This window comes from Vicia villosa, linkage group LG4 (assembly GCF_029867415.1).
Source record: "Vicia villosa cultivar HV-30 ecotype Madison, WI linkage group LG4, Vvil1.0, whole genome shotgun sequence".
In the NCBI taxonomy this organism is placed as follows: domain Eukaryota; kingdom Viridiplantae; phylum Streptophyta; class Magnoliopsida; order Fabales; family Fabaceae; genus Vicia; species Vicia villosa.
In genome coordinates this window covers 160,889,644-160,914,985 of record NC_081183.1, presented here as the reverse complement: position 1 = coordinate 160,914,985, position 25,342 = coordinate 160,889,644, and the positions used below count along the sequence as shown (strand labels likewise).

Below are 25,342 nucleotides of genomic sequence, written 5' to 3'. Positions count from 1 at the left end.
AAAAGTACAAATATATAACAATCCCCGGTGAATAAGGGCTATCAGAGGTTTTAAGGTCGTTGTGGTATTGAGACTTAGTTACAACTTTTCGCAGAATTTGTTCTTTCTTCTTTGATTATTGCCACTAATTTGTCAATTCCCCTCTTCATAGTCCCTTTAGAGGGGCTTTTTTGCTCTAGAAAGCCCTCAATAATGATGGCGATGTATTTTTTGTCCCCCCCGGTCTCCATCTTCTTTGTTGCTCTGTGTGGGGAGGTTACATTTACTCGAGTTGAATGTAATATGACTTTATGATCGCCTTATGCGTTTTTGTTGCTCTCTGAGGAGCGTATTGTTAGTTCTTTTCAATTATGAGTATTATGTTAGCCAGGGCTTGGGAGTTTTGTTGTTGTACCATATTGTATACACTATTCTGTCGCTCTTTGTATGCCCAGGTGGCTTGAATTTAAAAAATGTTCAAGAGTATCTCGTATTCAAGCATCAGCGGTTGTGAAGGAGTTACCACAAAGGTTGACCTTGGCAGAATTGTTGCATGGTTTGGAAGAACATGGTCTTCTTGCATAGGAACGACCGGGGAGTTCATGTGGATTGAATCATTCTCTACTAAAGGATGTAGAGCTTTGTTAGCCTTAATGGTTGTTGCGGCGGCTTAACAATGAGTGGTGGATCAAGTAATATTTAAAGTTACCATAGCTTCAAGAGTTCGTTATCTGATTTGTTCAATAAAGATATTGGTGTTTAAAAGAAGAAGACCAATTATCTATGAGGAGGAGATTAGTGATCTGATAGATAAGATTGGTATACTCTATAAAATAAGACTGGTATGCGTCTTTAGTGAAAAGACGGTGGTTTTCATGGAAAATGATAGGAATCAAGGGCCGACTCCCACAATCGGTGCCATTATTTCAGTTAACCTCGAGTCTGCGCCATTACGGCTACGTAGTATTGTCCTCTTTGGGTATGATAAGTCTTGTGGCTTTGTACTTTAGAAAATGCACCTTGTTGGATTGAGCTTTATTAGTTGTATATAAATAACACACCGCAAGTATACATCAGTATCAAAGTAGTAAAAAAAAGTTGTCGAACTAGAAAGACCAAGTATTTGAGTATTTGAACAAATAAATTTAAACGAATGAAAATTATAATAAAAAATAGGACCTAGGGCCCATGATTCTTGTCAGAGAAAACTCTTGTGAACCTCTTATTCTATTACGAAAAAGGAATAAATGTAATAGAAAATAGAGAAAATTGGACAACACTTACTTTTGTCAGTGTATTGTCCTATCTCAGGACGAATAATTTGTCCATTTTCACTAGCACCGATTGTTTGTTGAAATTGACTTCGCGCAGATATAAAGATGGAGCTTTCACTGGCACCTATTGTTGAAGCCTGCTAGGGCTCGTAGCAACTGCTAGAGATACCCTTGGCCGGCCTCTTATCCTTCATAATTGTTGAAACCTGCTAGGACACGTAGCAGGCTTCTTGTTCAGATCGGCTAAGGATTAATTATCCTAGTACTAGTTTGACACCAAAGGCATTGTAAGAACACAATCCATACAAATATGGACCAAAGTCTCCCTCCTTAGATACCAATTCAACTATGGCTTTATACTTAAGTCTCTTCATTCGATTTTATTTTTCTTTCATTCAAAACAACTAAATTAGGTCAATAGAATATGGATAATCATCGCATACACTTGAGGTTAATTGAGGATTTATTACCTTTAACTTATTCACAGCACATAAGCAAACTAGCATCTAGGAAAGGCTACTTTTTTAAGGTGAGTCGAGCATACTCTAACTAATTGCTTTTTATTCTCACAGATAATTTCACACATATGCTTTTTTTTCTTTATTATTGAGGATCAATCACCGTTGGGTTGAATTACACAATTGGTACTATCCACCTTAGTAGGTGCAATTGCCTTTTACTGCCTTTTTTCAATTTTTTAATTTAATTTTTCCTCAATCAACCAAATATAATATGTGAATCAAATATATGCCAGATATTTTTAAATAAACTACTCGAAAAATAATTCTCAAACATTTGTAGACTAGGGTATAAAATTATTTAAATTAATATCCTATTCGGGAGACTTATGATGTTTAGACAATACCTATTTTATCAAATTTTTCCAGGGTCGTTAAAGTTAATTTCTCATCCCTCGAATTTTATATACTTTCTTAGTGGAATCATAATAAAAAGCTTTTTTTTTAAAAAAAAAAAATCCATAGGGTGTTCAGATTCGGGAAAAATTTAATAGTGGTGCACAACAAAACAAAACAATGCACAACAATGCAAAGTAAAGTAAAATGTCATAAGAGAAATCCCCCCTCTCCCCCTCCAAACTTAAATCAAACATTATCTGCAATGTTTTAGCAAAAGTAGAAATGGACAAACTCACAATGAACCTCATTTAGAAGGTGAGAATCATAACATCAGTTGTTGCATCATCATCTACACATCGACAACCCTGTAAGTCTTTAATTCATCTGAAAACATACAAAAGATACATATTAGTATAAAAAATTGTGGGTTGCCTACCACGTAGCGCTTTATTTAAGTCGTTAAGCTCGATTATTTGACCCTCATGATCAAGAGGGTGCTTCCTTCAAGCTTGAATCATTAACATTGTTCTTAATGGCTTTAGGGATCCATTTCAACATATCTAACCATTTCCCATACTACTTACCCTTTCATTTCTTTCTTTTGTAAGGGGGTTCATTATTGAGGTATGGTGTTAGAGGTTTCATTTTCACATTTGGGACCCCCGTGTGTTAGTACTTGATATTTGACGGTAGGATTTTCAACTAACAATTTGCCACCGATTTTATCCTATTTGACATCTTGATCAGTTGTGCTAAGACTAAAATAAAAGTCTTTAAATGAGGGAATTTTCATTGATATATCCAAAACAAACTCGATCTTCTTATCCCCTATTTCAAAGGTGAGTTTTCCTTGTTTTATATTTATAATAGCACTAGCTATGGCTAAGAAAGGTCTACCTAATATGATAGGATCTAAGAATCATCCTCTATCTCCATGATCATATAATTAGTGGGTATAAACAACTGATCAATCCTTATGGGCACATCCTCCAGTAATCTCATTGGATATTTAACCGACCTATTTGCTAGTTGCCGAGAAATATTGGTGGACTTCATCTCACCAAGGTCAAACTTTTTACACATTGTCTTCAAGGGGCATGAGGCTAGCATTGTCCCCTAAATCATATAAATTATCTTTAGTCTCGATTTTCAAATAATATGAGACTATTTTTTATCCGTCTAAAAGAGAAGGAGATTTACATCTCTACTCAAAAGTCAAAAGCATAAACATTATGTCTGTAACTTATACTATTTTATATATATTAATATTTAACTCATTTATATTTAATGTGAGATTAACCAGTTTTATCTAAATTCAACAAATATATTTAATTGCATTGTTTTTTTTCTTTTTCTAAAGAGCCTAAAGGCAAACTCATAAACACTAAGTGCTAGGAAGTAAGAAGCAAGTGAGAACAAATCAAATATCTCCGGTGTCTATTATCTTCCGAGTTGTTTTTAAGGAACTTGCACATATCTTTCTTTATAGCTAAAAAAAGTTAGAAAATACAACTATATTCCTTTCTACGGAATTACAACTATAGCTATACATTAGGGGTGTAACTACTAATTTGTTAATGCCAATTTAAAAGTGAGTATTTTTTAACCAGTTTGTTCTATTAGCAATTAGTGTATAAAATGATGCAATGGGTCCATAACTCATCCATACTTAGTGTATCCAGCTATGCTTCCTTTGTCTTTTCTTGCATTCTTATCCTTACCTTTAAGCCTTTGTTAGCTCATCCCTATTGGTTTCTATGTCTTGCATGATTGCATAATTGCTTTTATCATTTAACAATGAACAAAAATAGAGAATATAGAATAAAGTTATTCATAATCTTTGACTATTTATATTACAAACATGATTATGATTATTGTCATTGTTGTAGAACAATCAGTTGAGGTTAGACCTAATCTATCAAACCAATAATTTCCATTAATGTTAACCATTTTCGTGTGAGATGTGTGTTATGTGTCATATAGGTTGACCGGCCCACCGTTAGGCACAAGATCAATTATCAATTATTAATTTAAGTATGTTGGTGTCCACATTTATTAATCCAGTCTTTTCTTTCTCGTTATTCATTTTCTTTCATCTCTCCTTGCTTTCCTTGTTCATTCATTTCTTCTTAGGAGTATTCATCTTCTGAATGAGAAAAAATTAATTTAAGTTATGTAAAATTGTTTTTTATAGGTCTAAAGTTCTCAAATAGAATGGATTTTAACTTAATTTTAAATGAACATATATGTTATATACTGGAACTATAATTAGTGTTGATTGATAATGTAGAACTGTGGAATTGATAATTGATAATGTTGATTTCCGATACAACGATGTGGGATATACTAGTAAAGTTAACACTCTAATGTTCAAGTCAGTTACAAAGTTTAAGATGAGTATAGCAAAAAGTGGAGATCACAAAAAGGTACCTTAAATCTCATGTGTGCTAACTATATATGTCGGATAATCTTAATTGGGCTTGAGCACAATTGGACATTTGTGCTAACTATAAACGCATTAATGGTTTCCTATCATTGAAACATTGCTAGATTTTTTTCATGTGGTTTAGGGAGTAGTGGTTCCTCTCCCATAAGTTTGACAAGTGATTCTAGGAGTAGTGGTTCCTCTCCATTAGTTAGGGAAGAAGTGTCTTCTAGTTCATATTCATATCATATTGTCGCTAATCAATTAGTCTTAGTGGTTATACATGTATATGATGATTCAGAGTTGGAGAAAATTTCTTGCGGTTCTCTAGAGAGGGAAGCTTCCATTAGTGAGTCTTCCTTCAACGCTTTTTTTTTACGAGGATGCGGAAGATGATCGTGTAATGAACTCTGCGCCGAAAGAAAAGAAGAAACAACATTGGAGCTTGTATATGGATGATCAGGAGTGGATTTCTCATCAATTAGCGATGATAAACCGTGAGATGTTTGGTTTTCTTCTTTTTTTTCTTTTCTTTGTATTTCTCTTTTGTTGAGTTTGCTTGTAAATTACTCTAAACACATGAATGTTTGTTACTCTTTCTACTAGTTGTATAAAGTTTGCATTACAATTCTTAATCGGTGATTTTCTGATCTTTTTGCTTAATCGCTTCGGATTTATGTTGTTATAGAAATATGCTTCGTGAATATTGATTAGGAGAATACCTGTTAGTTTTAGATTCTAGACATAGGGTTTGGGGTTAACATCCACATAATATCAGAGTTTAATGCCTTTGTGTTGTTCGATTGGTTGGGGAATCGTCGAAAGAGCAATATAGTTGAACTCTCGTCGTTGTTGCAGAAATGGACATTGATGTGAGGGATATGTGATGATTTTGACGAGTATTGTAGATTGAGTGCGGCGAAGTGATAAATCTAAGTTTGTGAGGAGTAGTTTATATTCAAACCAGATAAGTTACTCTCTATCAATAATGTATATATTTTATGTTTATAATTTACTTTTCTGCACTTTACGTTAAAGCCCATTTTAACCCAAACTCAAGAACGCGAGACTTGTCGAACAGCAATTCAGTAACACTAATCTCTGTGGACACGATAAATTCCCAGATAAATATTTCAAAATCTTTTGTTGCTTGCCGCTTTATCGCTTCAACAACTATTAAGATACCAAAGATTTTAAGTGGTCTTCAAGTAATTTACTACATAATTAACAAATTTTTTTATTATTACCAAAGAGGTCAATAAAAGATTTTATTTAACAACACACAATTGAACTTCAACTTGTCTTAAAGACAAATTACAACAAAAAAACGAAATAAACTCTAGCATAATAAAAAAATGTATCAAAATAAATAAACAATACATATTATCTTAATACTATTTAAAAACTAACTACTAAAAAAATCCAATTAAGAATTTTACACAAGACAAACAGTGATAACAATTACATTACATAATACATCACAATACATAAAATAGTAATACATAAAATATTAACACATAACTTTCTCAATGTTTACATCCTATAGACTCTTATATTGACTGATTTTTTAATAGTTAAATTCTAAATTTGTCACACGTATACATAGGTATGAGGCGCACCACCGAATTGACGAAACTGCCCTCGTGCTTCCATAGATGCATCTCCGGAAGCACCCTTTTTTTGTTTAATGTTATTTTGTTCCGTAGATGCACTTACGGAAGACTTCCATAGATGCATCTACGGAACCAGTCCAGACTCAGAAAACCAGAACAACAGCATTTTTAACCATAAAAGATCCATGCATTGATTCATTGATTAATTGGCATTACAACGAAATTTCAAACAGAAAATTAAGATATTACAACAGTTAAAACAATGTCATATGATCTATGCATCATTAGACCGGAATCGACGTCGCCTTCAACTTCATCCCACCAACGTTGCTTTTCTCCAGTTTCAAAATTGGTCCTTGTTCTAAGCCTTTGGATCCTTCGGATGACTTCGTCGGGTTTGTGCTCTCCCTCTAACTGAGACATCAGAGTCCTCTTGAGTTGATCGAAGGTATGGATGTTCCAAAACATAACCGGCATAGGGGGTTTGACCAGAGAGAAAATAACATGCCCATTCCTTCTACAATATTCCAGTTCCGGATCAGGACGCCTGGATGATGTTCGCTGCCATGAACAGGGCCTTATGCGAGACATTTTTGTGTTTGTGTTTGTGTTTGTGTGTAATGCAAACCTAGAAATCTCAAATTTATAGAAGTCTTTGGAGACTATGGACCACACAATCTCTGTCAAGGAACGTTCCGTAGATATATCCACGGAAAGGTCATAGATTTCTCCCTTTTGTAGATGCATCTACGATTAACACCCATAATTTTCTATGTTACATCCTTCCGTAGATGCATCTACGGAAGTTTCCCTGCTATTTTTTTGACAGGATTCAAAGGAGTAGCAGCAGTGGCATGTAATGGTATAAAACACATAAACACATCATAAACTACCAAAAAGGATTTGGAGCAGTGACGATTCGGTCGATGTATTTATGCATAAAAACCGGCATCTCGTTAATGAATGGAATTTTTGGAGCAATTTGTACCTCTTCAATTGATGGAGCAATACATATTGGAATCAGAACTTTTGGATCAATAGGTGTCGAAATCGGAGTCGAAACTTGCGGAACTTGCGGTGGAATAGATGTCGGAGGCGGTTTGCTTAAGCGAGCTCCCTTGTTTGAACTCTTTCGAGATTTTTGAGATTTCAGAGTAGATGAGTCGGGAAAGCGTTTGTCAACGTGCTCACAATATGAAGGAGACCGTGTTGTCGAGTTGTCATTTGACGTAGACTTCACTTTCTTCGGAGCACCCTTTGTCTTAACGGGTTGAGACGGCAATTTCATGTCGGCTGTTTCGGGAAATCCAACCCTCCGTAATTGTTCTTTGATGTTTAATTTCATGTTGTCACCGGCCTTCGAATTCGGAAATAATAGAGATATTCGAATCTTCTTCGATACAACCATCATCATCAAAACTAAGCCTCTTCCAATGAGGAGTGACTTCATCCATTCTTATTGGCTCACCTAATCTCACCTTTTTTAGCAATAACACAAGCATACGGGAGACCATACGTGCTAGTAATAGTGCAACCACACTTTGCGCTATCGCCACCAAAAGTTTCACCTCGTTTCGCCTCGTAAAGGATATAATTCAATCTGGCCCGAGACATATTACCGATCAATTGAGAGTAAAGGATATTGTCCTTAAATCGATGCTCCAAAAACTGTAATGCTCCGACCAAATGAGGTTTGTATTTCGTTGTGTTGGTTCGAAATCATGTGATTTATGGTGTCCCGTGCTTTACACAAATCACCCTTGCTATTACACAATCAATTTTTCAAAGTAGCATGTGCCGACTCAACTCTATCGGTGGTTGTATTCCCAAGGTGTCAGACCTTATCCGTCCATGCACAAACAAATTTCTTCTTCATCTTATCAAGAATGGTGCTTTCAACGTATTTCAACCAAAATCGAAATAGAGACAAAGGTAAATGGAGACATGATACATAAAAAGAAGAAGCTAAATTAACTGCCGTCATAAGTGATGCATATATATAGTGTAAACAAATCAAAGGCTTAAAAATTTCCATTTCATTATATAAGTTTCACTATATAAAACAAAATGTAACCTTGGCAGCTTTTATTCAACAGAATAGACACTTTACCAAACTATTAAATTATTTGACCCTTTTATAACTTCTTTTTTATTATCATATGTATGTTGTTGAAATTTGGAGAATAAGATAAATTAGTGATAGTATTTAATTAGCAAATTATATTTGACTTTACTTACCGTCTTTGAACTGATTTTTCTTATGCCAAAATAACATGTTTTTTTCTTAAAAAATGTATATATTTAGTAAAAAAAAATTGATTATTCACATGCTTTTCGTCCAATTTGTCTGTCATTTATCTGGTAGGAAGTGAAGTATACGTACAAATTCAAACTCATTTAATTCCAACATTGTCATGAATTGCCTAATTTAATTTATCCCTCCCCATTTTAATTGCTGACTCACTTTTATTTATCCCTCCCCATTTTCTTCTGAAAAATAAAATAATGTTTTTGCACATTGCACACGAGCCATAAAGTTGCCAAGTTGTGTAAAGTATTCTCCCTGTCATTATAACTTGTCTGGTCTAAATATATTAGGGGATATTTAGGGGTGTACAAAAATTTGGTTAAGTGAACCATATTCTCAAACTGAATTTTATTGAACCACAAAAAACTTGAACCATTTAAATGATTTATGAACTGAACCACATATTATAAACAATTTAGTTAACCAAATTTAAATTAAAAACCAGTTTAAACTGTTTAACTAATTGTTTTTAAAAACATCATAAAGATGTTCTAATTAATAAAATTTTGATTAATTTTTTTAAAAAAATAATGTTTAAAAATAATTTTTTTAAATTAAAAAAAAAACAAAAAATTATAGATTTTTTCGAGTTTTTTTTATTCGGAAGATAAAAAAAGAAAAGATATAAATATTTTTTTCTTCCGAAAATAAAGAAACTTTTTTTAATTATTTTTTTCAGAAAATTAAAAGAAATATCTTTTAATTACTTGTACACCAACATGAAAAAATACACAATGAATTAAAAAAAAACAAAATATACATAATAACTACTATTTACAGTGAGTATAAAAAGTTATATATTATTAATTCAATTCATATTACATCTAAAATTTATAAATTATAATCATTTATTAAGTTGAATTAACGATAATATTTATAACTAAAAGAAAATGTTTGTTTATATTAGAGTAACCATATAAAATATCTAGTATCAGACACCCACAAGAAGTTAGGAAGAAAGAAGAAAGTATTTGGAGCCTATAGTTAAAGAAAAAAATTTCGTATTTTGAAGTCAGTTTTTACCGTAAAAAAAAAAGTATCCTACATTTAAAGAAAGCGGATTCTCTACGAAGAAGTTTATCCAAAGATATTTATCAACACATAAATTATTGTCTATATCGTGCGAGTTGTTTGCAAAGCGGTAAAAAAAAAATCACGAATTGTGCGAGTTGGTTGCAAAACGGTAAAAAAAAAAAAACTTCACAAACTGAAACTAATATGAGAAAAACTTGAAGTTAAATTTGCATTTTATAATTAACAAATTAAATAAAATATTAATGGCAGTAGTAATTACTTTTACATATAATTTATATACGAATGAAGAGCATATGCAAAAGTATATATATATATATATATATATATATATATATATATATATATATATATATATATATATATATATATATATATATATATATATATATATATATATAGGGAGCGTATCCAGTAAGAACTGATATCTTTTGTGAGAAACGAGAACTATCGATATCAACCATTTGATTTGATTAATGCTCAAGATTTAATAATTCCATATAAAAATTGAATCTTACCAAAAATATTATTCTATATGTTATTTAATTTTATAGTATATTTTATTTTCAAACTCTCTTGATTCTTTAAATTTGTTAAAAAAAAATCATCTTCTATATTTTTTTATTGTTAGGGAGTTTTGATATTATTTATTTTATTAAAATAGCCATTACTGTAAAAAAGACATGTCTAAGGTGTAGAACTTTATTTTATTTTTGTTGACTAAGAATTTTATTTATCTCTCACCTATATATTCATTTATTAAAAATGTTGAGGAATTTGAAATTATAACCTATATTTTACTTTGGATGATTTATTTATTTACTAGTTAGAAAATTATTATTTTAGCAAGTTCTACTAAATAAAAAAAAACATTATTGATTTATCATCTATATTTTTATTTTATTAAAAATATTTCTATTATATGAAAAAAAATATTTTCATTTAATTTATACGTTGTGTTTCATTAAAAATATTTTAAAAATGTAAGTATTACCGGTATTTTAATTTGTTTGATTTATTTATTTACGTGTTTGAAAATTTTATTTTTACAAAATTTTACCATTGTGATTATTTTAATAATTTATACTATTGTTATAATATTTTAATAATCATGTCTCCTCTTAACTATTGGCAACTTATAAACTTTGATCATATTATTTATTTATTTATTTTCAATATAAAATTATCCTTCTGGCAAGAATGAAAATATTTTTCAATATGCTACTTGCAAGAATGATAACTTCATATTCGAAAAAATTAAATAAATAATAAGATTAAAATTTCTAGTTTGCCAATATCAAAAAGAGTTCACAATTATTAAAATATAATAATAATAATAATAATAATAATAATAATAATAATAATAAAACTTATTTAAAATAGTCACCATGATAAAATTTGTAAAGTTAAAAAAAATTGAAACTAAATAAATCAACCGAATTAAAATATCCAAAAAAAACTGTAACAATACAAAAATATAAAATATGATTTTTGTTATAAATAATAATATCTGGAAGACTGGAACTCCCTAACAATACAATAAATAATAATATTAAAAAGAAATTATATTTCATACATGTATATTTTAATAAAATAAATAATATTAAAATTCCATAATAATAAAAAAGTATGATTTTATTTTGCAGTAGATATACAGGATCAAGAGAGTTAAAAAAATTGTACGAGATATCATGGAAAAATAAAATTTTATATATTGATGGTAAAATCAAAAAGCATATTGAAAAATATTTTTGGTAAGGTTATATTTTATGAAAATATTAGACATAATAGAAAAGATTCAATAAAGTGCTCCTAATGTGAAATTATTAAATCTTAAGCGTTAATTAAATCTGATGGTTGATATTAATAGTTCTCGTTTCTCATAAAAGATATTAGTTCTCACCGGATACACTCCCATATATATATATATATATATATATATATATATATATATATATATATATATATATATATATATATATATATATATATATATATATATATATATATATATATATATATATATATATATATATATATATATATATATATATATATGGGGATGACTCAAGTGAGAACACTTGGTTATAATGAGAAATGAGAACAATGAATCACGACCATTAAATTTTAATTTGTTGATTTTAATGAATTGAATTAGTTTCTCTTTCTATGTTTATTTAAAATAAATATTAAGGATCATAGAAAGAGAAACCAATCCAGTCCATTAAAATCAACAAATCAAAATGTAATGGTCGTGATTCATTTTTCTCATTTCTCATAATAACCAAGTGTTCTCACTCAAGTCGTCCCTATATATATATATATATATATATATATATATATATATATATATATATATATATATATATATATATATATATATATATATATATATATATATATATATATATATATATATATATATATATATATATATATATATATATATATATATATATATATATATATATATATATATATATGAAAGAGGGGGAGAGAGATAAAAAAAACAATTTTAAAATAATTTACAAAATAAATTTAATTTTTTATTAAAACTGGTTTAAACCAGTTTATAACTAAAGATTGATTTTAAACCAGTTTATAAATATAAACTGGTTCAAAACCAGTTTGAAACTGAATTGAAATTGTTTTAACAGTTAATTGGTTTTTTATTAAAGTGGTTTTTAAAAACTGAACTGAACCATTAATTTGGTTCAGTTCAATGCAGTTCTTAAACCACGAACACCCCTAAAATATATAACTAGTTTTTACAAATTTATAACAAAATTGCCCAATCTAAAATGTTTTTAACAGAAGTTTTGAAATTATATGAAATTTGAAGAAGAGTTTGAGTGTCTAATAGAATTTTATTTGATATTAAATTTTTATTTTTATAAAAATAAATGAATAACGTAACTTAGATCATATGCGAGTTTTAATCATTTGATATTCCATTTTTATGATGTTCCTTTAGAATTTAAATCTTGTGCGTCAATCACTATAAACTTCTCACTTTTTGATTTGTTTTAAACTTTCTTCTTCATTTAATTATATTTATGATTGGTTTAATCAATTTTGTCATTATCAAAATCTTGATATCTTGTTAATCACATAGAATGATGTGTTTAGTGAACAAATTTCATCGATGATGGGAGGAAGATTTCCTTGGACGATCATCTTCTGAGGTGTATGATTGTTGTCTTTGTCCCATGATCACGAGGAGGAGAGTTATTACTTAGGTGACGAGGGTGACACCTCTTTAGCAATTCCTAATCTCTTGGCAATTGCAACTCGACGTTGATGGGAGCATTCCTCGGGACGACTCCAAAGTGGTCGTGTTGCAACACCTCTAACTGAGTTGATATATGAGTTGAATTTTTTCGTTGGTTTTCTTCGACGGAAAAGAAGTCTCAGGTTTTGTTGTTATAACAAATTACAAATGTTCAAAATGAGTTGATTTGCACTTGGTGTTCCTAATTGCTAAAACTCAAGTGACACTGGTGAACCCAAAGATTAAGGAAGAGGAAGATGATACTGGAATGTAGTAATTGGTGCTCAGAGATTACAATTGGTTAAAGAATCATGATTCATTGAGGAATTATGATTGAGGCTTAAAGATCTTGATGTTGTAGAGATTCTTCATTTAATGGAGCGAGAATCTGTGATATGTTGTCTTGAAGCATGTGAATCATATAGTGAAGATCGTTAGTTACACTCTGAGTATGAACTGGATTTAAATCAGCCATTGAAGTAGATAATAGGAGGAAACAATTATGAAATAATTACGATAGTATAATCGAAAATGGCTATGGTGGCCCAACGGTGTAAACTTGAGAAATTCAATGGAGAACTCGTGAGAAAATGAAGATTCCCACAAACGATGCCAATATTGTGTACTGAAATCGAGAATAAATGAAAGATTGAAGATAAGCATCATGTGTAGGCTTTTGAGATAAGGGTTGTGGTTTTTCGATGAATAGAGGGGGTGCTTGCAAAATGTTAGCACTCCAAAGTCTAAGTTAGTGTTTGAATGAGATGAGAGTTTACAAGTATCTGCAAGAGAATACATGAGCATTGTGGTTCTATGTGTTATGCAGGCAATATCATCAAAGGGTTTTGAAGGTGATAACTCTCAAATGGTATTGATGACAATTTCTTAGTGGTGTTGATGACAATTGTCAAAAGGTTTTGATCACGACAACTGTTCCAGAAAATTTTGATCATGACATCTGAACGTGAAAGAGATGTTACAAGCCTCATAAGTCAAATGCATCAAAATCAAATCTAAACAGTTAGTCAATATTGAATGAAGCAAAGGATCTAAAAGTTATGATTTTAAAAGATGTGAAAACTTGAAGTATTGAAGTTGTAGACTCGATGAGAAAATGTGAAAGTTCGACCGGTCTCGTGCTTAGGGTTTTTCCTAATTCTAACCAACTTAACTATAAGAAGAACCAAAATAAGTCTTGAGGTACTAATGCAATTCTCACACACACACACACACACAATTTTTTCATACCTACTATCTTTTGATAAAATTTCTTAAAACCAATATGGATAAACATTTAATTGGTTAGAAGCTTATTTAATCAACTCGAAAGATAAAAATATAATGGATAATCGATTAAGATGTCCCTCTAATCTATTATATCAAGTGTAATGTCTCTTAATCAATTAATGATGCTAATATTTGCTCAAGTGGCATAGAATTTCAAATTTTCCTATTTTAGCTTGGTTAATTGATTAATACATAGGTTTAATCGGTTAACTCAATAAAATGGATCATGAATTATTTTCTTTTTTAGCCAAATGTTTTTCTATATAAAGGAGGTTTGTTCTTCTTTCAAAATATACCAGTTTTTTTAATAGAAACTTTCTTCTATCATTCATTCTCTTGTTGTTTTATAAAGTTTTTTTCACTAGAGTTGCCCTAATGTCAAGAGAGTGAAAAGTTTCATTTGAGAGTTTTTGTACTAATGTTGTGTTGTAAGTAGTTATTTAAGAGCATAGTTCTTTTGTAATGTCTTTGTAATATATTTGAAGGTTACAAGCTAAACCATAAAAAATCTTGGCTAAAGTTATTAAGTTGAGCCTGTGTGAAAGCTTTGTTTGGTCGTAGAAGGTTTTTAGGTTGATCATGTGCAAAATATCAAGTTGTTGTGAAATGTTGTTTGGGTTGATCTTGTGAAAAGCTCAAGGTTGTTTTAAAGTAAATCTTAAGGAGAAACTCTTAGGGATTAGAGTAGGCCAATTTTTTTGATCGAACTAAGATAATTCTCTGGTGTGATCTTTATATCCCTTATCTGTTACATTTTCAGTTACTTATTTTATTGCCATACTCCTTCTCCAATTTCTTCTTTCTTCTAACATAAACGTTTTTAAAACTAAAGTTTTTTTAAACTATTTTTTTGGAAATTCGAATATTATAAATTACCCTTATCTTGTGTTTGGAGTCACTTAGCCAACAAGTGACATTAGATTATAACTCTTGTTATAAGACTAATCGTCTTAGGAGGAAATGACTTCAAACAGACCCTTATCCTTCAATGGAGAATCCCAAAAGGCTTCTATCCAGGCAACAGGATCCAGTGTAAGCATCATAAAATAGATCAAAATTCTATGTCGAGATCCTTCAAGATCACTTGACACTAAAGCCAGTCTACCATGGCCTGCAAATGGCTACAGTATAACCTTCGTAAAATTAGGATTTGCCTGAGGCTAGATTTTAAAGTGTTATTTCCAGTTAAGCGGATAAACTAGTTATTAAAGAAATAAAACACTTCAAGACATGATGGCACACCGCATTAGATAAAACCCAATGTTCTGGTTTAGTTTTTAAGCTCATACGGTCTTCACCTTTTCAACACCTTCCGTCACATTGAGATGGTCATAAAGATATTTCAGGCCATCAAAGTTGTTGGACCAGAGCTTGATTTTTTTGACGAATTAGACTTCTGGATACCGTCGGATTCCTGCATCAAAGTGGTAATTGCCGAGTCGATATTACATACTAGATTTCTCATTAAAGTTTTTCCAATGTCTACTTTTCTTTTCTTGATGGCCCGAGTTTGGATGTCAGACAAGTCATTATTAACGACATATTGCTCCCCTCGCCTCAACCATTAGCTTATTTTGTTCCTTCAATTTGAGGCTTGTCATTTTGGCTGAAAAGGGAACGAGTAATGGATTCAATAGGAATATATAGATAAATAAATAAAATATGTTAAATACATATAAATATTACCCAGATAGAGCATCTAATTTATCATAATCAAACCTGGACACAGGCATTGGGCTATCAGTCCAATAAATAGGAAAGCTATGGTTCTCATCCAACACATACATCACTTGGGGACATTTGTTCCCCCCTCTTACATGAAGAAATTTATCTTTGAATCCTTTATAATTGGTTGTATAAACTTGGAGAAAACTTTTCCTGGGAGTCTGTTAAGGGAGACCCATCCTCCCTTGTCAACTCCTTTAGTGTCAAAGGAGAAAAACAAACCTAAGGTGAGAGTTATGCCCACAACATCACATACAATCTTAAAAGCTTTGATAAAACCCCAACTATTGGGGCGAACTTGAGATGGTGCGATATTTAAGGTTTTTAGAAGGCAAAATAAATGAAAGGGATACAAATTTTGAAGTCCTTAATCACACTAACGTAAAAATAAAAGTGCTCATCTGATACTCCCCGGGGTCGAATCATACAGACCCGTTCACCTTGAATACATGGTTCCAACATGACGTCTTCTTCATTACCGGTGGAAGAGATCTTCTTATCTGATCGAAGTTTGGAAATGTATTTGACATCGATTGTGCTATGATCATGGCTTAAAACTTCTTGTTAATAGAGGATCCAGTCATCTCCATCACTATTTCTACATAACTTGATAATGAAGATTTTGAATCAGTTTCGCTTAAAGATGAAAAAAATATCGTCATAAACTTCCTTAATAATTTAATCAAATTCAGCTTACCCTAGTGATCTTTGCATTCTTTCATGCATGAATCCTAAAGCTTTTTCCTCTCTTGGGAATTTTGAGGAATCAACATGTTTCCCAGATCGTCACATTCACGTATTAAAACCATTCTAAAAAATTAAGCAACAAAAATAAGTAAGGTAAAAAATAATAATACTTGAAGTGGTTTGCAAATCAACTGGTAAAGGCGTATGACTTCAAAGAACAACTTCGAGAAAAGGATAAAAAGTTCAAGAATAAAGAACGAGAAGAGAAAAGTAAATGTTTTAGGACTTTATCTAATTAGCGTTTGGTAACAACTAGGTGAAGTGGAAATATTTCAAGGTCATAATGACATTGTTTTCCCCATAAAAAAGTCATCATGGCGAAGAGAGATAAATAATCTTGTAATATATTCACAATCATTACCAATGAAACACGCCATCATACGTCATCGAACCGGGGCCTATGGACGATCTTTGAACGAATCAAGGTTGGGTTAGGACGAAATCTCTAGGAACGGGGTGTATTTCAAGATTCTTTGTTCGGGCACTTCATCCTTTCATGCTTTATGCTTGGGGAGCTTATGTACATCCCAAAATTTTTATCTTAGCTGAGATGGTGAAACCGAAAGCGCATAAATTATTTTAACCAAAAGTCGGGTTGACACTTGTGTGTCATGGTCGTGCGGGACCCCATACATCTTCCTCTGGTAGAGGCTGAACGTTAGGATCTCAGAGTCGTGCCTATATAGATGCCGGATATCCGGGTTGGTGGCCCAACGTAACGGTTTAAAGACAGTCTTAGGGTTGCATAGAGGTTACGAAATTCATAGAAGAGTCGTTATAGAACATGCTTGACATCAGTTATGGAGACGACAAACGTTATCTCAAGCATTTAAGCATGAGAAATGAAGAGACGGATCATTATGGCTCAAAGGTTGGAAACACGAGCTATATAAAATACACAATAGCAAAAGCACAAATACACTGATTACAAACATACTAACATACTTCGTGACCATTACGACCTCTCATGACTAGCCCTAGAGAGATTAAACAAAAAGTATTTTGAGCAAAAACATAATTAAAAAAAAGAGATGATCTTGGCATCAATAAAACTTACATATACTAATTGTTGAAATTAAATTGAGTGTTTTTAGAATTTTTAAAAACCTAAACAAAATATTCTTATTATTGTCAAAAATACATTACTCCTAATTTGCAATTCGTTTTCTTTCTATCACAACCATTATTCTTTTATAGTTATTTTATCCATTTGATAACAAACTTAAAAATTAATCACACGTTTTTTAAAATTAAATTAATAAATGTTTTGGAAAGTAAATATATAGTGACTCCTCAAAATAAGATTTAACCAAACAAAGGTAACTTTGTAAACTTTAATAATCCCACCGTGTAACTTTCTTTTTTTGTCTTTTGTACAAACACTTCAACATCAAAACAGCTGCAAGTGTCATAGCAAATTCAAACCCCAAACAAACCTCACGCGCCTCTATACTGAGTTTTTAAAAAAAATTCCTTGAATTATTCGAGAGTGAAAACCACGCGCCACATCACGAGTATGAAATAACAAATATCCAGATTCTATCTTGTCTGAATTTTATCATTCCCTTTCTCACACAAGGTAAAAAAAGAAAGTGTTGGGAATTAAATGCTAAATGTGTAGTTACTCCTATTATAAACTCTTTTTAATACTAGTAGTTATTAAAAAATATATTTTTTAACTTTATTATTTTAAAATAAATTATAATAATTTTGCTAAATAATGTTTTTTTTAATTAAATGAGGGTATTTGTCCATGATTTAAAAAGGACACAAAAATGAGGGGACAATGCCCAAAACCTCAAACCTAACAAAAACAAAAGTTAGGGAGACCTAACTTATTTATATTGAAATCTCTAGTTACATTGGGGTGTAAACAATTCCACCAAGTATAATTAGCCACTAAAAGACCTAAATTAACAATTTTATCTGCACAACGATTTTCTTCTCTGTACATGTGAGTTGCCATGAAGTTGAGATTGTTGAGAGCTTAAATACAAAGATCCCATCTATTCCTAAGCCTCCATGGCACAATGGAAGCATTGCTGAAAGCTTCTGAATGGTTCTAAACATACTGTATCTTAATATTAAAGGTTAAATAATATTTAATTCGTCTTCATTGTCAATCTTTACTCTTCAGACATGTAATGTCTGTACATGTCTGATCGTTTACAATCATTTAAGTTTGATCTTAGAGCTCTCTTTAGCCCTCTACATCTTCTTTGTTCATACGTAAATTGCGTCTTTTTAAGTCAGGTCAAGACAATTTGATTTTTATCCAAGTCTATGGAGATAAATCGCTCTTTAAGTGGAAATTTTCAATTTTCTAAAACTTTCTTATGACGACCTTACTCCATGAAGGGAAAAGGTTTGTTAACTCATTCAAAATACGAGCTTTCCTAACTCATATAGTGGAAAATGCCTTTCTCACATTGACCCTTTAGGGCGGAAGAGGTGGATAACTTTCCTTTCCTCGGGGAGCTTATTTGTTTATGTAACTAAGCGGAAAAGTCTCTAGAGTGCACTTCTATCACCCAAAAACAAGAGAAGGGTTACAGATGAGCTATCAAGTCGTGCATTTCTCCCAAAGGTGATCTGAACACCCCAGATATCCTCATAGATGTTAGGTTTACCAGTTAAGGCAACTAGAAAATTGTAGTTAATCGGTTTTCCTCCTTCTGTAGCATCTTGCTTTTATGGGTGACTATTCGATAGAGAAACCCCTCAATTTTCTTCTTATCTTAAAGTAGATTTCCTTTCGGGTTAAACCAAAATTCTTTCCTAGGATGCTAGTTTGTTTATGTCACTAAACGCGATAATTTAACCACACTTCTAGCTTTTTCTCTAAAAGAAATTCTTAAACCAACCATGCCATATAAATATTAGCTTAAGGTTTGTTACCCCTTATCCCAATTGCTATGAATCGATAGTAGAACAACCAATCAATTTTTTCTTTCATCGTCCCAAACAGTGTTTTGGGCCGACCAAAGGCCAAATGTGGAACCCAATCACACATAGCTCAATTGAGATTATTTAACGTATATAATAAAAAATCAATATACCTAATACTTGCTACTAGCACAATGTGTGATTTTAACATCAATTTTTTTCAGATACATTCTTATATTCAAGAGGATAATAGGGACACCTCTTCCAAAGTCTATTAAAACAACATAAACACCCTTTCTAATTTTAAAATATACACTAATATCCTCTAAAATTAATTAAAATGACATTGACACTGACATAATTTTTAATGAAAACTAAAATTTATAGGCATAAATAACATTTACTTTTTTTGTCAATAAAAGTTTCTATTTAAGAGAGAGAGTATTATGTATTCTAAAATTAAAGGAAATGGCAGTGCCATTTTAATATAATTCATGAGTGGTGAATGTAATTTTCCTCAAATTCAAAGTAGTGATCCAAGAAGCAAATGATGAAATGACAATTGTGATGCAAGAAGTTTTTTTTTTTATAAATAAAGTACTCTACGTCCCACAATGAATGATTCATTTTAATTTTTAATACATTTTTTCTAATTTTATCCTCTAATTAATAAAAGTTTTATCATTCCTAATACATAATAAAGGTAGTATAGTAAAAATACGATTCTCTCTTATTTTTAACCATTTTTTTAATCTGTGTGAAATAATGGATTGGGTCACTCGTTATTATGGAAAGGAGAGAGTAATCCAATAACAATTTAAAATAAAATTTATACATGAATTTAAAGCAACATTTTATAAAAAAAATTATATTTAAAGAGAGGTAATAAAATAACACAATCCATGTTACTATTGTTTACTCTACCCACTCCAAATCATTGGCAAATGTGTACTTTCACAGCTAGCATATACATACACTCACACTACACAGTACTATATACAATACAGATCCATAATACCTGCTTCTCCATTTTCCTTCTCCACATTTTGTTACATTCTAGCATCTTTTACAACCACCAACCAAACCCTAAAAATTCCATTATCCCTTTGCTTTTGCTTAACCCTTTTCTTTTTTTTCTTTTCCTTTTCTAACTACACCAAGCTCCAACAAACCAATAATCATAACAATCATTTTCTCTCTCTTCTCTCTCTCTCTCTACACCTTCCTAGTTCTTCCTCTCTTTACAGATCTTTTTTTCAGCTTTCTTGTCACCAAAACAGTTTCTTCAAGAGAAAGAGTGTGACCCTTTAACCAAAGCTTTTAACTTTAGATCTGTTGGAGTTTGTTTTGTTTGAAAGCAATGGAAAATCCTCACGTTTCTTTGTATTTATCATGAAAGTTTCTTGCTTTCTTGTTTTGTTTATCTCTTAAAGGGTTGATTTTTCTCTCTTGAAATTTGGTTCTTTCTTTGAAGTTTTGTTATTATCACTACTAGTGAGTGTTGTTTTTCAAATTGTGTGAAGAATGTTGGCCATTGGAAGTCCTATTACTAGTATCCATTTAAGCACTACTTGCACTTCTTTGCTCAAAGAACTTGAGGTTTTTCTCTTTCACTTTTTTCAGAATTCAACTTTGTTTAGAGAATTTTTGAGTGCGTTATTGTTGTTGATGATGAAAAGTTTGATTTTTGTTAATGATTTTGTTATGATACTAACGCTTTTTCTTCTTCTTTGTTATTCTCTAACCAATGATATTTTGTTTCTTCTTTGGTCAACTTTTTTTTGTCTGTTTTACTGTGTAAAAGGAAAAAGCACTTATAGGGTCTATGTAGGTTATTTTAATAGAGGGTTTGTATTTGTTTGTTCATGAGATTACCCTGAGTTGAAAAAGTCATTTTTTTAAGTTTTTGTTTTTACTTTATATTTTCAAGTGGTTGATTTTTCAGAAATTGGTTTACTGCAGAATTTTGAATTTCACTAGAATGATTTTGTTAACATGTTTTGGAAGTTACTAATTCAGTTGTTAATATGGAATTTAAGGGTGACTTGGTCTTTGATAAATGAGTCTCTTGATTGGTTGCAGATAATTTAATTTGAGTCTTTTTTAAGCTCTTTCTTAACTTGGGCTGACAAACCTCATTTTTGTGTGCAGCAAATATGGAACGATATCGGAGAGACCGAGAAGGACAAAGATCGTATGTTGATGGAGCTAGAGAGGGAATGCTTAGATGTTTATAGGAGGAAAGTCGATGAGGCTGCCAACACGAAAGCACGTTTTCATCAATCCGTTGCAGCAAAGGAAGCCGAGATTGCTACGCTAATGGCTGCACTTGGGGAACACGACATTCACTCTCCGGTAAAATACTTATTTGTGTCCAATAGTCGAAAATAAAGGTTATGCCAGCATATCAGGATTGAAGATAACCAAGGAATAGCTGTATGCTAACTTTCTGATTTAATTGTCTATGCATTTATAGATTAAGGCGGATAAAAGATCAGCATCTTTGAAGGAGAAACTCGCATCTGTCACACCATTAGTTGAGGAATTGAAGAAGAAAAAAGAAGAAAGGTTGAAACAATTCGCAGATATTAAAACTCAAATTGAAAAGATAAGTGGTGAAATTTGTGGAATCCATACGGTTGGTGATGATTTGAGCAGTACAGGCGGTAAAGATGAACAAGACTTGTCGCTTAGAAGACTTAACGAATATCAAACACATCTCCGTAGTCTTCAAAAAGAAAAGGTTTGTATTATGGTATACAAGTTCCATTTTTCGAATCTTATTACTTCCTTTGTTCCTTTTTAACTGTCGCTTTTGTAACCTTAATTCTCCTTTTATAACTCATTTGTGCACTTTCTATGTTTTTTCCTTCTTCCAGTCGGATCGACTTCAGAAAGTCTTGCAATGTGTAAATGAGGTGCATTCTCTCTGTGGTGTTCTTGGATTGGATTTCGGCCAAACGGTAGAAGATGTGCATCCAAGCTTGCATGGGACTCAGGTGGAGCAATCAACTAATATTAGCGATAGCACATTGGAAGGTTTAGAGAAGACCATTCTCAAGTTAAAGACCGAAAGAAAAGTCAGAATACAGAAGGTGATTTTACTAGTCTCTTTATTTGTTGTAACTTCCCTCCCTCTCTCTCTTTAACCTGACATAAAGTGTACTTTTTGGAAATGCAGTTGAAGGATATTGTCACTGACCTATTCGAGCTTTGGAATTTGATGGACACTTCAAAAGAAGAGAGGAACACTTTTCTGAGGATTACTTCTATTGTTGCATCTTCGCCATCTGAAATCACCGAACGAGGTGGTCTTTCAACAGACGTGATAGAGAAGGTTTAAAAGCTTCTTTCATTTCTTTCACCATTTTTCTCTTTCAACGCCAAATTAAATGAGAAGTCCTTTTTTCAGGCTTCAGCAGAAGTGGAAAAACTAGCGAAACTAAAAGCGAGTAGAATGAAAGAACTTGTTTTTAAGAAGAGGTCAGAGTTGGAAGAAATATGTAGATTGACTCATATTGAACCTGATACAAGTACTGCTGCCGAGAAAGCTAGTGCATTAATAGATTCTGGTTTGTTCCCTACAGAGTTTTTACACAGAAAAATCACTGGTGTGAAAAATCTGACACTATTGAACCTTGCTGTTGTTGATACAGGCCTGGTTGATCCTTGTGAATTATTAGCTAACATTGAAGCACAGATAGTGAAAGCTAAAGATGAAGCTTTAAGCAGAAGAGATGTAACAGATAGGATTGATAAGTGGCTTTTTGCTTGTGAAGAGGAAAATTGGCTCGACGAATATAGCCAGGTAAGCAGTAATTCCCTATTGTATACCTTCATAGGGCATATTGATTATTTAGTTTGTTCTCTGAAGTAATACATGGAATTTCAGGATGATAATCGGTACAGTGCTGGGCGAGGTGCTCACATTAATCTGAAACGTGCCGAACGAGCTAGAGTAACTGTAACCAAAATTCCAGGTATTGCTTTCATGAAATGCCTTTTTGTCGCTGACAATTCAATGTAGACCTATGATGACAGAGTGTTCTTTTTCCTTCCAGCAATGGTTGACAATCTTATAAGCAAAACGTTAGCATGGGAAGATGAAAAGAAGACTTGCTTTCTATATGATGGGGTAAGCTTTGAAGTGCGTGTAGTTATTTCTGGTTATCATCGCCTTCACTGGTAAATTTTAATTTTGATTTTCTACATCATCCGCAGGTACGTTTGGTGGAATTATTGGATGATTATAAACTGACCAGGCAACAGAGAGAAGAAGTGAAGAGACGACAGAGGGTAAATTTACCTTTTTGTCCATATTTTTTTATAGTAGTATTAAATAAAAATTGGTTGTGCCCGAAAATCCTAGCTCCACTAACAACAGCAGGGTTCGAGCCCCGACTCTCATGGTTGTGTGATTTTCTTGCGGTTATTACCACTTCGTCTATGGATCGGAAAAAAAAAAAGAATTTGTTGTTTGTCCATTGGTTTTGGTGATTTGTTTTCTTATGTATTGGTCTAAATTAAATGACATGGTTTTTATTTTCGATTTCAAAGGACCAAAAGAAGATGCAAGATCTACTTCAAAATCAAAAGGAAGCCATATATGGATCTAAACCTAGTCCAAGAAAAACTAACAGCTTTAGAAAGACAAACGGGCATCGTGCAAATGGAAACGGCTATGGCAACGGAAATGGCAATGTATCTATGCCTCCCACACCTCGTCGGAACTCAGTGAGCGGTACAACATCTGAACTACATACACCACGTTCCTACTCCGGTCGTCAAAACGGATACTTCAACGAAACGAGAAGATTGTCTACCGCACCTCTCAACTTTGTGGCAATACCTAAGGAAGATACAATGTCATATAGTTGCAGTTCCGAACCCGAGTCCCCTCCACAAGTTTAAGTCAAAAAACCAAAAATGGTAGGTTTTGTTTCCATCTTCCACTTGCTAAAAATATATGCAATTCTTTGATCAAAAAGGTGATTACGATTTTACTTTTGCAGGAATAGGGTAAGATTTTCCTGTAAACATTATTAAACCTTGTGAATAGTATGTTGCTTGCAATAAGCTGAGATATATATACATGGACAGTGACTCAGTGAGTGATAACTGACATTTGAGGACAGGAAATTAGAGTGTTTATCAGGTTTGGGAAGTGTTGATACAACAAGTAGAGACAGTTAAGGAGGCAGTGAAGATTATAGAGTGTTTGACTATGTGTATGTTATTGGTTTTGTTTGTTTTCCTTTGTATTTCAGGTGTATATATATGATTTTCAGTGAGTAGTAGTAGTAACAAAGATTATTTTGATCCATAATTGTAGGAAAAGTTCATGTGCTCATTGTTTTGATGCATTTAAATAATATATATTTCAAGTGTGATTCAAAGGGTTTGAATTTGATTGAGATAAGCTGATAGTAGATGGTTTAACAGATTAAACACGGCAACTCAGCATTAGTGAGCCTTTATGAAAGTTGAATATGGATTAGTATTGTGGTCATGATTAATTAAAGGAGGGTGGCCTAGTTAGTTGCATGGTCTTGTCAACTTTGTGTCATTGGATACTTATTGTGTTTGAAGTGCAATCATGAATGGAATAGTTGGAATGTAATACTCAAACATATATGGATGTGAATCTTTTGAAAGACTTGTTAATCAATTAAATATGCCATAATTAATAATTGAATTATCTATAGATGTGAATGATTTTCTGGTTTGGAGTATAGTCATTGAAATTGATAATAGATCCAAGTTTTGACAAGTCACTACATGAACTGTCGTCAACTTTGGTGTCATTACAATATCTTAATGCTTTGGCTTGAACGTTGTGTCTAAACCGATTATATGGATACTCGTTGTAATACTTATGAGTTGTGACATTGGCGAAATATATAGATTACATTTAACTGCAACTGCTGCCACTAACTTA

General features: G+C 31.9%; 1 protein-coding gene across 2 annotated transcripts; it reads left to right on the top strand.

Moving 5' to 3' along the window:
• The first annotated feature begins 20,401 nt into the window (after positions 1–20,401).
• Positions 20,402–24,794, top strand: LOC131595732 (65-kDa microtubule-associated protein 6-like). 2 transcript variants are annotated; one of them, XM_058868191.1, is made up of 12 exons: positions 20,402–21,003; positions 21,556–21,759; positions 21,881–22,147; positions 22,284–22,499; positions 22,586–22,741; positions 22,817–22,976; positions 23,061–23,212; positions 23,297–23,384; positions 23,466–23,539; positions 23,626–23,700; positions 23,962–24,333; positions 24,417–24,794. In XM_058868191.1, the coding sequence occupies exons 1-11, from the start codon at positions 20,929–20,931 to the stop codon at positions 24,313–24,315; spliced, it is 1,821 nt and encodes a 606-aa protein (XP_058724174.1). In that variant the 5' UTR covers positions 20,402–20,928; the 3' UTR covers positions 24,316–24,333; positions 24,417–24,794. The 2 variants fall into 2 exon arrangements, with proteins under 2 accessions (XP_058724174.1, XP_058724173.1); XM_058868190.1 differs by having other exon boundaries at positions 23,623–23,700.
• Positions 24,795–25,342: the final 548 nt, after the last annotated feature.